We start from the raw sequence: 15,221 nt of genomic DNA on the forward strand, positions 1-15,221 counted from the left end.
TCTAACAGCACATTCCAGCTATGAACCAACTTCTGTGGAAACACATTCCTCTCAGATTCTCAGTACCTTCACCATACCCCTTCTACAGGACGAAGATTTTGACCATCTACTATAGCTTTTCCTTTCATTATGTCACCATCAGCTTCCCTCATTCCAGGGAAAGCAAGCCCAGCCTATCCAATATCTCCCCATAACTGAAGAAAACCAAGCAACACCCTGGTGAATCTCATCTGCACTCTATCTAGCATAATCTGTCCTTTATACAATGGCAACCAGAACTGCACACGGTGCTCAAAGTGCAGCCGAATAGTATTTTATAGAGATGTCTCAGCAATTATATTTCTTGTCCAGTTAATGAAGGCAGTTATGCCCTATGCCCAAGGTAGAACATACAGGGTAAATGGTAAGGCACTGACGAGTGCAGTAGAACAGAGGGATCTGGGAATACAGATACAAAATTCCCTAAAAGTGGCGTCACAAGTAGATAGGGTCGTAAAGAGAGCTTTTGGTACATTGGCCTTTATTAATCGAAGTATTGAGTATAAGAGCTGGAATGTTATGATGAGGTTGTATAAGGCATTGGTGAGGCCGAATCTGGAGTATTGTGGTCAGTTTTGGTCACCAAATTACAGGAAGGATATTAATAAGGTTGAAAGAGTGCAGAGAAGGTTTACAAGGATGTTGCTGGGACTTGAGAAACTCAGTTACAGAGAAAGGTTGAATAGGTTAGGACTTTATTCCCTGGAGCGTAGAAGAATAAGGGGAGATTTGATAGAGGTATATAAAATTATGATGGGTATAGATAGAGTGAATGCAAGCAGGCTTTCTCCACTGAGGCAAGAGGAGAAAAAAACCAGAGGACATGGGTTAAGGGTGAGGGGGGAAAAGTTTAAAAGGAACATTAGAGGGGGCTTCTTCACACAGAGAGTGGTGGGAGTATGGAATGAGCTGCCAAACGAGGTGGTAAATGCGGGTTCTTTTTTAACATTTAAGAATAAATTGGACAGGTACATGGATGAGAGGTGTATGGAGGGATATGGTCAGTGTGCTGGTCAGTGTGCAGGTCAGTGGGACTAGTCAGAAAATAGTTTGGCACAGCCAAGAAGGGCCAAAAGGCCTGTTTTTCCTATGGTTTCTATGGTTTTCTATGCTATTTTCAGCATCCTGTCCACCTGTGTTGCTACTTTGTGTTTTCTTAGAGCTATGTCATTCACTATTTGTAGTCTACCCCTTTTTCACTTTACAAAATTAATCACCGAGCGCTTATTAGGATTAAATTCGATCTGCTAATGCTCCAACCAACTTTCCAGCTGTATCTATATCCTGCTGTCGCATTAGGCAAATTTCCTCACCATCCATCCAGTCACCAGTTTATGTGCCATTCACAACCTTACTAATCATACCCTAAGATTATTAATAAATAATAAATATTAATTCATTAATAAATCATTAATAAGTCATTAATAAATAAAGCTGACAGCAAAAAGTCCAAACAACAATCTCTGTGGAACACCATTACTCACGGACTTCCAGTTAGAGAAATATGCTTCCAACATTGCAATTCATTTCCTATCACCAAGCTAATTTTGAATCCAATTAGTCATCTATCTTTGGATATCATGTGCCAGTCTAATATATAGGACCTTATAAAGTGCCTTACTTGGACCATGAGACCATTAGAGTAGAATAAGGACGTGTGGCTCATCGAGTCTGCTTCACCATGCATCATGGCTGATTTATTATCCTCCTCAACCCTATTCTCCTGCCTTCTCCCTATAATCATTACTAATCAAGGACCTATCAACTTCCGCTTTAAATATACCCAACGGCTTGGCCTCCACAACCATCTGTGGCAATGGATTCCATGGATTCACCATCCTATGGCTAAAGTCTTCCACATCTCCGTTAAACATGGAGATCTTTCCATTCTGAAGCTATGCCCTGTCGTCCCAGATTGCCCCACTATAGGAAACACCCTTTCCATGTCCTTTCTATCTAGGCCTTTCAATATTCAGTAGGTTTCAATGAGGTCCCCCCTCATTCTTCTAAACTCCAGTGAGTGCAGGCCCGGAGCTATCAAGCTCTGCACATACGTTAACACTTTCATTCCTGGGCTCATTCTCATGAGCCTCCTCTGAGCCCCCTCCAATGACAACACATCCTTTCCTAGATAAGGGGCCCAGAACTGCTCACAGTACTTCCAGTCCAGTCTGACCAATGCTTTATAAAGACTCAACATTATGTACTTGATTTTGTATTCTACTCCTTGAAAATGGATGCTAATATTGCATTTAACTTCCTTACTACCAACTCAACCTGCAAGTAAAGCTTTAGGGAATCCTGCACGAGCACTCCAACTTCGCATTTTCTGATTTCTGAATTTGCTTGTCATTTAGGATATACTCTGTGCCTTTATTCCTTCTACCAAAGTGCATGACCATACACTTCCCTGCATTGTATTCCATCTGTCACTTCTCCAAATTGTTTCAGTTCTTTTGTGGACACCTTGCTTTCTCAACATTAACTGCCTCTCCACTTATCTTTGTATTGTCCACAAATTTGGCTAACAAATCCGTAAAAAGAAACAGTCCCAATATTGACCTCTGTGGAACTCAAGTCACTGGCAGCCAAACAGAAAAGACTCCCTTTATTCCCTCTGCCTCCTGCCAGTCAGCCAGTCTTCTATCCATGTTGCTATCTTTTCTTTAATACCATAGACTCTTATCTTGTTTCGCAGCCTGATGTGCAGCACCTTGTCAAATACCTTCAGAAATCCAAGTGTGCAACATCATTGACTCTCCTTTGTCTATCCTGCCTGTTATTACCTCAAAGAATTCCAACAGATGTGTCAGGTAAGTTTTCTTCTGAAGGAAATCATGCTGACTTTGGCACACTTTGTCATGTGCCTCCATTATTATCCCAAATAATGGACTCCAGCGTCTTCCCAACCACTGAATTCAAGCTAACTAGCCTATAATTTCCTGTTTTTTGCCTCAAAGTTCAAAATAAGTACATAAGTTGTGGGAATATTTCAATGATAGGCCAAGTGAAGTTGAGGGAAGTTATCTCCTTTGGTTCAAGAGCCCGATGGCTGAGGGGTAAAAACTATTCCTGAACCCGGTGATGTGAGTCCTGAGACTCCTGTACCTTCTTCCTGATGGCAGCAGTGAGAGGAGAGCATGTCCAGGTTGTTGGGGTTTCCCTGATGATGGATGCTGTTTTCCTGCGAGCATGCAAGCGGACTTTAGAAGGCTGAACCCATAAGAAGCATCCAGCCCTAATGGTTCATCCAGAGCTTCTGGTTGGGGAAGACCCTGCACGATTTTGTGGCAACACACTCATCTACAACTGCTTTAATGAAGTCTGTGACAACTGTGGTGTATTCATTCAGATCCGCAGATGAGTTCTTGAGCACGGCCCATCCACCGACTCAAACCAATCCCGTAGGCACTCCTCTGCCTCCCACCACCACCTCTTTGTTGCCCTAATCTCTGGAGCCTTGCTCCTTAGCCCATGCCTGTACGCACATAGGAGAAGGGCAGCCACGTGACAGCCAAGCACTTGATTATAGTCAGCCACCAGTGGTATGTAAACTCGTCAGGGCTATGGAGGAGAACTCCCTAGATAAATGAAACAGACAGCATTTCACCATCAGGTGTTCAAAGCCACACTGAAGCACCACTGAGAGTTTATCATGAAACACATACTTCTACCTTTTGCATTTTCCAATCAGTAGTTCGATCCATTCTGTATATTGAGAAGCTGTCTGCTCTGACCACTGTATCCGGCGTGCTGGGAGAAACCCAAATCTCGCTCAGACATAGAACATAACAATCTCATTTCTCACTGATACAGCAATCTTGCCTCCAGTAACTGCACATTTGCTAACAAGATGCTGACATTGATCTAGTATGCCACAGCCGCTTTGTTCAGTTTGTCAGGTCCTAAGTCCTCCTGAGAGCCATGTCACTGTATGTATGTACATATGTGTGTTTGTGTTTTCTTTTTCTCTCTCTCTCACTCACTTTTATAGATAGATATATATATACACATACATATACACACACACACACACACACACACACACACACACACACACACACGGCATTTGTTTTGAGGGAGTGAAGCTCTGTTGTTGGAAACATAGCAGGCAATTTAGTTCAGCAAGATCTCTTAACTAACAACGGGGTAAATAACCAAATCAGCTGTTTTAGATCTGATGTTAAATGAACACTGGGGAGAACAAGAGAAAAATATCCAGGCGACTTTTCAGAATTGTGCCGAAAGAGAAGGCCAAGTCTTGGTTCAACATAGAAAAACTACAGCACAACACAGGCCCTTCAGCCCACAATGCTGTGCCGAACATGTACTTACTTTAGAAATTACCTGGGGTTACCCATAGCCCTCTATTTTTCTGAGCTCCATGTACCTATCCAAGGGTCTCTTAAAAGACCCTATCTTATCCGCTTCCACCACCGTTGCTGGCAGCCAATTCCATGCACTCACCATTCTCTGCGTAAAAAACTTACCCCTGACATCTCTTCTGCACCTACTTCCAAGCACCTCAAAACTGTGCCCTCTCGTGTTAGCCATTTCATCCCCGAGAAAAAGCCTCTGACTATCCACACGATCAATGCCTCTCATCATGTTATACACTTCTATCAGGTCACCTCTCATCCTCTGTCGCTCCAAGGAGAAAAGGCCAAGTTCAGTCAACCAACATCTCCTTCAAAAGACTGCACTCACTACTACTTTAGCACTCCTGACTGCACAGGGAAGTCAATCTGGATTAAGGGTTAGGCTTTTGGAGAAGTCTTTGACCCACTCCTGACTCAGAAAACAAGGCTAATCTTGAGCCACGGCTGACATCATTTTGCAAGAAAGCAGAAAATTTTTGGAAGTAGAAGCATGTGATGGCTGAAATAAAAGAAATCATCAAACAAAATCCATTCCACAGTCCATCAAAATAATCAGTAACGTTTCCAGGTGCATTTTTATACTGAATTAGCTGATCTCAGTGGCAGGACCGCATAATCAGGAATTAAGGAACCAAATGGCCATATTTATCATAGTTAGTATCTGTATTGTTATATATTTCAAATTATATTCAGAAAACTAAATATATGATAATAATAGATACAACTTGGCCCATTGAGTCTCTGCTTGCGTCTAAAGCAGTTCCATTAATTCCGTTGCCTCTCTTATTTCCCTTGGAACTGTGCGCTGTCAATTGCACATCGATTCAACCCAGATTTTCCTGCCAATCACCAACATTAGAGGTAATTCCTTGTCGCCATTTAACCTACTACTTTGGATATCTTTGGGATGTGAGGTGAAACAAGCGCCCAAAGTAAACTCACACATTCAGAGGGAGATCATGCAAACTCAACACAGACCACAGTCGTGGTCTGGATCAGACCCAGGTCACTAGAGCAATGAGCCAGGTGGCATGACCTCCTACAGCAGTGTGCCACCTGGCTGCATTCACCTGGGGTCTGCTGGGAAATTTTATAAAACCAATCTTCATTATTACTAAATGAATGTTTTTTATTATTGACAGGTAAACTTCTAAAAGCTGAATATATCCTGAGCAGTTTGATAATTCATCGTGGGGCAACAGGTTAGTGATATTTTTACAATTGTCTTATTTATGGTTGGCGCAGACATACACAGTGAGTTGCTTTGCAGTTTTGGTTTTAGGAGTGAATAGGAGTCTTCCAGGTGATTCTGATTTGCAGGCTCAGCTTTCTAATGATTTCCAAGGGAAATGCTAAAGAAAAAGTTGCAAACAGGCATGAGGGGGAAAAAGGGGAAAACAAGGAAATTCCATTCATTACACATGTATATTCTTCTTTTGTCCATTATGCTGCTGGCATTTAGAGCAGCAATAAAGTTCTTCCATCTCTGGCGGCATTCACAGTTTTCTTCATCGTGTCAGTAGCTTCCTCCCGGTTTACTGCCAGTCATGCAAGTCCTGGTTGAAGATTCAGGAATACCGTCGCACTCAGAGTAGAAGGATTCTTCATTGCCGTTTCCATAACAGTTTTGTTTGACCGGTCAGCATTGCTCACCCTGAGCTGAACCCCCAAACCTGGAGGATCAGTGGACCACTCTTAGTTTGGCCTCTACCCTTTGATCTATTCGGCATGGGTGACCCTACCAATAGCCAAAGCATAAAAGCCCTGACTCCAGCCAGCATATCTCTCTGGGTCATTGAAGCATGCAAGCCTCCAAGCCACGACAAGGCTGTGGTCCTCTTGGAGGACATAAGTATATACCAGCAAGCAATCAGTCTTATGCTTGAGTACAGTGATGTTGTGGGAATGGAACTGGACTCTCTGACAGTGGTGTCTGAAAAAGAGGATGCTGTCCAAGTTGCATGCCATCTTAGACAATGTCTCCCATCCGCTACATAATGTACTGGTTGGGCACAGGAGTACATTCAGCCAGAGACTCATTCCTCCAAGATGCAACACAGAGTGTCATAGGAAGTCACTCCTGCCTGTGGCCATCAAACTTTACAACTCCTCCCTTGGAGGGTCAGACATCTTGAGCCAATAGGCTGGTCCTGGACTTATTTCCTGGCATAATTTACATATTACTATTTAATTATTTATGGTTTTATTACTATTTAATTATTTATCGTGCAACTGTAACGAAAACCAGTTTCCCTCAGGATCAATAAAGTATGACTATGACTATAATTATCTCAATATCTGATAGCATAATTTACAATATTCCTTGTAACAGGAAGGAATTACAAGGAACTATGGTACTATGGATAATTTATTTACTTTCATGCATTTGGTACATTATAATTTTGTTTTTTATAGAGGTGATTTTCCGGAGTTTCACATTTTCCACCTCTTGCCAATGCCCTTCACTACCCCAACCCTCATCTCTTGGTTCATTTGAGGCTAAGTTCTCTGGTGTTCTCTTGGGCCACTGTGTGCTTCTGGTGCATAAGCCTTAGGTATGTTCCTAAACGCCCGTCAAACTCCATCTGTATTAGGTCAACCCCAGGTGTCAAAAAGGCAGTGCTTTGGCTTGTAAACTGGTAAAGTAAAATTAACCAACATATGGCAGGACTTACTATGGATATTGTGCTTGGTTTTGCTGTTGATTTTTTTAAAACTTTCTTTTGGTATATTCAGGTACTTGGGTCTATGAGAAAAAGAGTGATCGCACACTGGTACAGGCTGTCAGTGTCCAGATAAGGGGACAGATTCTCCAAAAACTTGGTGAGGGCTAAAGCACTTAACACGACGTTTAATATTCTTCTGATGTTGCTGGATTGGATCAATATATCATGGTCCAGGTTTTGGGGTGAAGAATGAGTGGACGCATTCATTTTGCAGTTTCAATGGAATATTATATTGGCCTAAGCCATAAATAAGGAAAAAAATCTTTATACATCCTTCTTATTAAATACCCAATTGGCTCCACCATCCTGGTGAGCTGTAATGTTGTTTTCAATCCCAATATGAGACACAGTAGCTTAGTGGTTAGGACAACCTTTTACAGTGCAGTTGACCCAGGTTCAATACCTGCTGCTGCCTATAATGAGTTTTTATGTTCTCCCCATGGTTTCCTCCAGGTGCTCTGGTTTCCTCCCACAGTCCAAAGGTGTATCAGTTTGTAGGTTAATTGATCATTGTAAATTGCCCTGTGACTAGGCACAGATTAAATTGCAGGTTTGCTGGATGGCATGGTTCGAAGGACTTATTCCACACTGTATATCAATCAATAAATAAAAGAATAAAAGACAATATACCATACATACCAATTTTCACTGAATTGCAAAAAAGAATTCCACATTCCGGGAAAGAAGCTCTAATCCTGTTGGAATTTCTTCTGGCACATTTTAGGGCTATGGTATGAGGCTGCAGAGATGATCTGGGCTTCCATTGTTGGATTTAATGAGCTTCCTCAGCCAGATAAAAAGGTTTGCTTTTGATTGCTTTTCCTCCTGTAAATTAGACTAAATATTAATCCTTTCCTCATCCCCCCTCTCCTTACCATGCTTTTGGCACGCTGGCCTTCAGCAGTCCAGACGTCAAGTCTAGAAGTCGAAATGTGATGTTACAGTTGTACAAGACGTTGCTGAGGCTGTATTTGGAATATTCTGTTGTGTTTTGGCCACAGTGCTAACGCAGTGATGCTATTAAGCTGGAAAGGGAGCAGAAGAGAAAGTTGCCAGGACACAAGGAATGAGTTACGGAGAGTGGTTGGAAAGGCTGGGACTTTACTCATTGGAGCCCAGCAGAATGACAGGTGATCTAAGATAGTTGTATAAAATCATCACGGGCATAGATTGGGTGAATGCACACAGTCATTTGCCAGGGTTGGGAAATGAAGAACTAGAGGGCATTCTGAAGGTTTAGTGTGACAGGACAGAGGTTAGAACAGAATCTGAGGACAACTTTTTCACCCAGATGTACACAGGAAATTGCTGAAACAGGCACAGTAATAACATTTAAAAGATACTTGGACAGGTGTAGGGAGAGGTTTAGAAGTTAATGTGCCAAACACAGGCAAGTAGGACTACTCTGGATAGGAATCATTGCTGCCATTAACCAATTGGGCTAAAGGAATTGTTTCTGTGGTGTGGGACTCTCCTGCTGTAGGGCATTTTACTGGACCAATATATTTGAATTGAATAACAATTTCAGCTGCTGGCCAAGAATGGTCCAGCAGTGGGAATAACCAGTGCAGCAGGGGGAGAAACCCCTGCTGCAGTGGGAGACACCACTGTCAGCATGGATTTACGAAGGGGAAATCGTGCTTGACTAATCTTCTGGAATTTTTTGAGGGTGTAACTATGAAAATGGACAAGGGAGAGCCAGTGGAAGTAGTGTACCTGGACTTTCAGAAAGCCTTTAATAAAGTCCCACATAGGAGATTAGTGGGCAAAATTAGGGCACATGGTATTGGGGGCAGAGTACTGACATGGATTGAAAATTGGCTGGCTGACAGAAAACAAAGAGTAGCGATTAATGGGTTCCCTTTCGGAATGGCAGGCGGTGACCAGTGGGGTACCACAGGGTTCAGTGCTGGGACCGCAGCTGTTTACAATATATATTAATGATTTAGATGAGGGAATTAAAAGTAACATTAGCAAATTTGCTGATGACACAAAGCTGGGTGGCAGTGTGAAATGTGAGGAGGATGTTATGAGAATGCAGGGTGACTTGGACAGGCTGGGTGAGTGGGCAGATGCATGGCAAATGCAGTTTAATGTGGACAAATGTGAGGTTATCCACTTTGGTGGTAAGAACAGGAAGGCAGATTATTATCTAAATGGAGTCAAGTTAGGAAAAGGGGAAGTACAACGAGATCTAGGTGTTCTTGTACATCAGTCACTGAAAGCAAGCATGCAAGTACAGCAGGCAGTGAAGAAAGCTAATGGCATGCTGGCCTTCATAACAAGGGGAATTGAGTATAAGAGCAAAGAGGTCCTTCTGCAGCTGTACAGGGCCCTGGTGAGACCACACCTGGAGTACTGTGTGCAGTTTTGGTCTCCAAATTTGAGGAAGGACACTCTTGCTATTGAGGGAGTGTAGCGAAGGTTCACAAGGTTAATTCCCGGGATGGCGGGACTGTCATATGTCAAAAGATTGGAGCGACTGGGCTTGTATACTCTGGAATTTAGAAGGCTGAGAGGGGATCTTATTGAAACATATAAGATTATTAAGGGATTGGACATGCTGGAGGCAGGAAGTATGTTCCTGCTGATGGGTGAGTCCAGAACCAGAGGCCACAGTTTAAGAATAAGGGGTAGATCATTTAGAACGGAGTTGAGGAAAAAATTTTTTCACACAGAGAGTGGTGGATATATGGAATGCTCTGTCCCAGAAGGTTGTGGAGGCCAAGTCTCTGGATGCTTTCAAGAAAGAGATGGATAGAGCTCCTAAAGACAGTGGAATCAAAGGTTATGGGGATAAGGCAGGAACTGGATACTGATTGTGGGTGATCAGCCAAGATCACAGTGAATGGCGGTGCTGGTCAAATGGCTGGTCAGTAGGCCAAATGGTCTACTCCTGCACCTATTGTCTATTGACCAGTGCCGCGGTGGGAGAGACCAGTGCAACAGGAGATGAGACCAGAGTGGCAGAGAGGGATATCAAGCCAGAATGTTGTGTTAAATGTTGCAACCCAAAAATTAGCAAGACTAATAATAATCCAACCTGACGACATAGCCATCATTTTCTCCAACCTGATCATGTCTCCCCTCTCCCTCCATCTCTCTTTTTCCTTTCACCCCTTCTCCTCACCTGTCCAACATGTCCTTCTGATTCCCCTGCTTCTTCCCTTTCTTCCATGTTCAACTGCCTTTTCCTATCAGATTCCTCCTTCTTCAGCCCTTTAGCTCATCCACCTATCACCTCCCAACTTTTTACTTCAACCCTCTTCTCCCATCCACCCACCTCTCCCTCACCTGGTCTCACCTATCACCTGCCAGCTTGTACTCCTTTTCCTGCACCACCTTCTTATTCTGGCTTCTGTCCACTTCCTTTCAAGTCCTGATGAAGGGTCTGGCCCAAAATGTCAACTATTTATTCATCTCCATTGATGCTGTCTGACTTGCTGAGTTCCTCTGGCATTTTGTGGGTGTTGCATTAGGAAGACTTTGTCATATACACACTAGTTGATAAGTTGTACCAGTGAAAATATTACTACTCTCCCTTTCTGACCCCTTCAAAAAAAATCCTAGGAAATCAACTTGAACATGAGATTTCACCATATTTGGAGGTAATATAAATTATATTAAATATTTATAATTTATAGGGAATTTCTACATCACTGGGCATTTTAGCTGATCTGCTGGTTTCGATGAGTGATGAAGATTACTACCACTTTAAGAAGAACCCTCAGATGGATCTGGTAAAGTATATGTAACTGTTAATCCTTCTGAAAGTAAATGCCCATATTTCTGAATGATAAAAGGCAGCAAATGAACTCTGCACATGTTAGTCTAGAGATTGCCAGATTAAGTGTAATTTCATCTGGAAGTTGCTAAAGGTGCTGATTAATCTTTCAGTTTGTTGTTTCTTAGTGACATTTCAAGGGTTACATTGCAGTGACAGAATCAATAAATTGTCAAACCATCAAAGCTTAAAATTAAATATTTTAACCAGAATAATGTAACCAAGGATTTTGGAGCTTATCATTGTGTTTGGAATTGAACCAAATCTTTTAACACAAGGCAAGAAGAATGCCACCATTTGAACTATAACTACACTATGCATCCGTTTTCAGTAAGTACAGACAACAATAAACCCAAAGGGCAATTCATCAGAAAAATCTTTCCCCAACAATTGACAAGAATTTGAGTCTCTCTGTCCAGGGAAGAGTTACATATGAATATAAGAAATGGGGATGGGAATATAAGGAGATGGGAACCGGAATGATAGAGTGGAGGAAGGGGAAACAGAAATAAATCTAAGATAGTGAGCAGTAAAGATGTCAGGAAAGACAGGCAGGTGATGGGGCAAATTTGTAGCCACTGGGATGAGTTGCAGTGCAGTAAAGTTGCAGTGAGATCAAAGCGAAAAGTACCAGATACTGGTCTTAAAGTGTTATACTTAAATGCACACAGCATAAGGAATAAGGTGGATGATCTTGTTGTACACCTAGAGATTGGCAGGTATGATATTGTGGCCATCACTGAGACGTGGCTAAAGGATGCATGTCTCTGGGAGCTGAACGTCCAAGGATACACGGTGTATCGGAAGGATAGGAAGGTAGGTAGGCAGATGGGGAGGCGTGGCTTTATTGGTAAGAAATTATACTAAATCATTAGAAAGAGGTGACATAGGATTGGAAGGTGCAGAATCTTGATGGGTTGAGCTAAGAAATCACAGGGGTAAAAGGACCCTGATGGCAGTTATTTATAGGCCTCCAAACAGCTGCAGTGATGTGGACTACAAATTACAACAGGAAATAGAAAAGGCTTGTCAGAAGGGCAGTGTTATGATAATTGTGGAGGATTTTAACATACGAGTGGATTGGAAAAATCAGGTCGGCACTGGATCTCAAGAGAGAGAATTTGTAGAACGTCTGCGAGTTGGCTTTTTAGAACAGCTTGTTGTTGAGTCCACTAGGGGATCGGCTGTACTGGATTGGGTATTGTGTAATGAACCGGAGGTGATAAGAGAGATTGAGGTGAAGGAACCCTTAGGAGGCAGTGATCATAATATGATTGAGTTCACTGTGAAATTTGAAAAAGAGAAGCCGAAATCTGATGTGTCGGTATTTCAGTGGAGTAAACGAAATTACAGTGGCATGAGAGAGGAACTGGCCAAAGTTGACTGGAAAGGGACACTGGCGGGAAAGATGGCAGAGCAGCAGTGGCTGGAGTTTATGCGAGAAGTGAGGAAGGTGCAAGACAGGTATATTCCAAAAAGGAAGAAATTTTCAAATGGAAAAAGGTTGCAACCGTGGTTGACAAGAGAAGTCAAAGCCAAAGTTAAAGCAAAGGAGAGGGCATACAAGGAAGCAAAAATTAGTGGGAAGACAGAGGATTGGGAAGTTTCTAAAACCTTACAAAAGGAAACTAAGGAGGTCATTAAGAGGGAAAAGATTAACTATGAGAGGAAGCTAGCAAATAATATCAAAGAGTATAGTAAAAGATTTTTCAAGTATATAAAGAGTAAAAGACAGGTGAGAGTAGATATAGGACCGATAGAAAATGATGCTGGAGAAATTGTAATGGGAGATAAGGAGATGGCAGAGGAATTGAACGAGTATTTTGCATCAGTCTTCACTGAGGAAGACATCAGCAGTATACCCGACACTCAAGGGTGGCAGGGAGGAGAAGTGTGCGCAGTCACAATTACGACAGAGAAAGTACTCAGGAAGCTGAATAGTCTAAAGGTAGATAAATCTCCCGGACCAGATGGAATGCACCCTCGTGTTCTGAAGGAAGTAACTGTGGAGATTGCAGAGGCATTAGCGATGATCTTTCAAAAGTCGATAGATTCTGGCATGGTTCCGGAGGACTGGAAGATTGCAAATGTCACTCCACTATTTAAGAAGGGAGCAAGGAAGCAAAAAGGAAATTATAGACCTGTTAGCTTGACATCAGTGGTTGGGAAGTTGTTGGAGTCGATTGTCATGGATGAGGTTACGGAGTACCTGGAGGCATATGACAAGATAGGCAGAACTCAGCATGGATTCCTTAAAGGAAAATCCTGCCTGACAAACCTATTACAATTTTTTGAGGAAATTACAAGTAGGCTAGACAAGGGAGATGCAGTGGATGTTGTATATTTGGATTTTAAGAAGGCCTTTGACAAGGTGCCACACATGAGGCTACTTAACAATCAAGATAAGAGCCCATGGAATTATGGGAAAGTTACATACGTGGATAGAGCGTTGGCTGATTGGCAGGAAGCAGAGAGTGGGAATAAAGGGACCCTATTCTGGTTCGCTGCCGGTTACCATTGGTGTTCCACCAGGGTCCGTGTTGGGGCCACTTCTTTTTACATTGTACATCAACGATTTGGATTATGGAACAGATGGCTTTGTGGTAAGTTTGCTGACGACACGAAGATAGGTGGAGGGGCCAGTAGTGCTGAGGAAACGGAGAGTCCGCAGAGAGACTTCGACAGATTGGAAGAATGGGCAAAGAAGTGGCAAATGAAATACAATGTTGGAAAGTGTATGGTTATGCACTTTGGCAGAAGAAATAAATGGGCAGAATATTATTTAAATGGGGAAAGAATTCAAAGTTCTGAGATGCAACGGGACTTGGGAGTCCTTGTACAGGATACCCTTAAGGTTAACCTCCAGGTTCAGTTGGTGGTGAAGAAGGCGAATGCAATGTTGGCATTTATTTCTACAGGAATAGAGTATGGGAGCAGGGATGTGATGTTGATGCTGTATAAGGCACTGGTGAGACCTCACTTGGAGTACTGTGGGTAGTTTTGTTCTCCCTATTTAAGAAAGGATGTGCTGACGTTGGAGAGGGTACAGAGAAGGTTCACTAGAATGATTCTGGGAATGTGAGGGTTAACATATGAGGAACATTTATCCACTCTTGGACTGTATTCCTTGGAGTTTAGAAGAATGAGGGGAGACCTCATAGAAACATTTCGAATGTTGAAAGGCATGGACAGAGTGGATGTGGCAAAGTTGTTTCCCATGATGGGGGAGTCTAGTACGAGAGGGCATGACTTAAGGATTGAAGGGCGCCCATTCAGAACAGAAATGTGAAGAAATTTTTTTAGTCAGAGGGAGATGAATCTATGGAATTTGTTGCCACGGGCAGCAGTGGAGGCCAAGTCATTGGGTGTATTTAAGGCAGAGATTGGTAGGTATCTGAGTAGCCAGGGCATCAAAGGTTATCGTGAGAAGGCGGAGGAGTGGGACTAAATAGGAGAATGGATCAGCTCATGCTAAAATGGCAGAGCAGACTCGATGGGCCAAATGGCCGACTTCTGCTCCTTTGTCTTATGGTCTTAAGAAATAGAAGCAAAAGTAGGTAATTCAGCCTATAAAGCCTGTCCTGCCATTCAACAATGTCATGCTGTTGACATAATGTTGTTGAATGGCAGGACAGGTTTTAAAGGCTGAAACACCATTTTCCTGCTCTATCATCACATGCCATGACATGTCTAACATTTGGAAATCGATCAATTTCTGTTTGATAAGCCTCCATAGTTAGAGAATCCAAAGAGTCACAGCTCTGTGAATGAATAAATCATTCCTCACTTCAATCCTAAGTACATACCCACTTTTCTGACTGTGATCCGATTCTAGATTTCTCAGCCAAGGGGAACAATCTAGTGTATCTACCCTATCAAGTGCTCTAGGCATTTTCTACCTTTCAATTAGATCACCTTTCACTCTTCTAAACTTTAGAGAGTACAGGCCTACTCTACTGAATCTCTCCTTAAATAACAAAGAAGCCATCCCAGGAACCAGTCTGGTGCATCTTCATCGCACTCCCTCTACAACAAGTATATTCGCTTTTTTCAGTTACTTTAGTTGAAGCAAAGAGTGAGTGGGATTAAAAGGGAGGCTGAATGGTTATGTGAGAGAGGAAGAGAAAGGATTGTCTGATAGAGCTGGAAAAACAGGGATGAGAAAGGGCTCATGCGGAACATAATGGCAAAACGCCCTGTGCTCTGCTGTAGACACTAGGGAAGGAATATGCAAAGGTGTTTTGCACGTGAGCTGCCTGAGGTAAAAATATGAGGCAAAAGCACATCAATGTA

The 15,221-nt window shown here is 42.5% G+C and overlaps 1 protein-coding gene across 7 annotated transcripts in view; it reads left to right on the forward strand.

Moving 5' to 3' along the window:
• Positions 1-15,221, forward strand: part of alpk1 (alpha-kinase 1) — a 154,021-nt gene that overhangs the window by 107,281 nt on the left and 31,519 nt on the right. For 4 of the 7 annotated variants that reach the window (XM_072255960.1, XM_072255959.1, XM_072255961.1 and 1 more), the window contains 4 exons: positions 5,561-5,620; positions 7,155-7,241; positions 7,869-7,945; positions 10,789-10,884. In XM_072255960.1, coding sequence (XP_072112061.1) covers positions 5,561-5,620; positions 7,155-7,241; positions 7,869-7,945; positions 10,789-10,884 — 320 coding nt within the window. Of the gene's footprint in view, positions 1-5,560; positions 5,621-7,154; positions 7,242-7,868; positions 7,946-8,149; positions 8,275-10,788; positions 10,885-15,221 lie in introns of those variants that run through there. The other 3 variants (XM_072255964.1, XM_072255963.1, XM_072255965.1) reach the window with 3 other exon arrangements.

Source organism: Mobula birostris, chromosome 4 (assembly GCF_030028105.1).
Source record: "Mobula birostris isolate sMobBir1 chromosome 4, sMobBir1.hap1, whole genome shotgun sequence".
NCBI lineage: Eukaryota > Metazoa > Chordata > Chondrichthyes > Myliobatiformes > Myliobatidae > Mobula > Mobula birostris.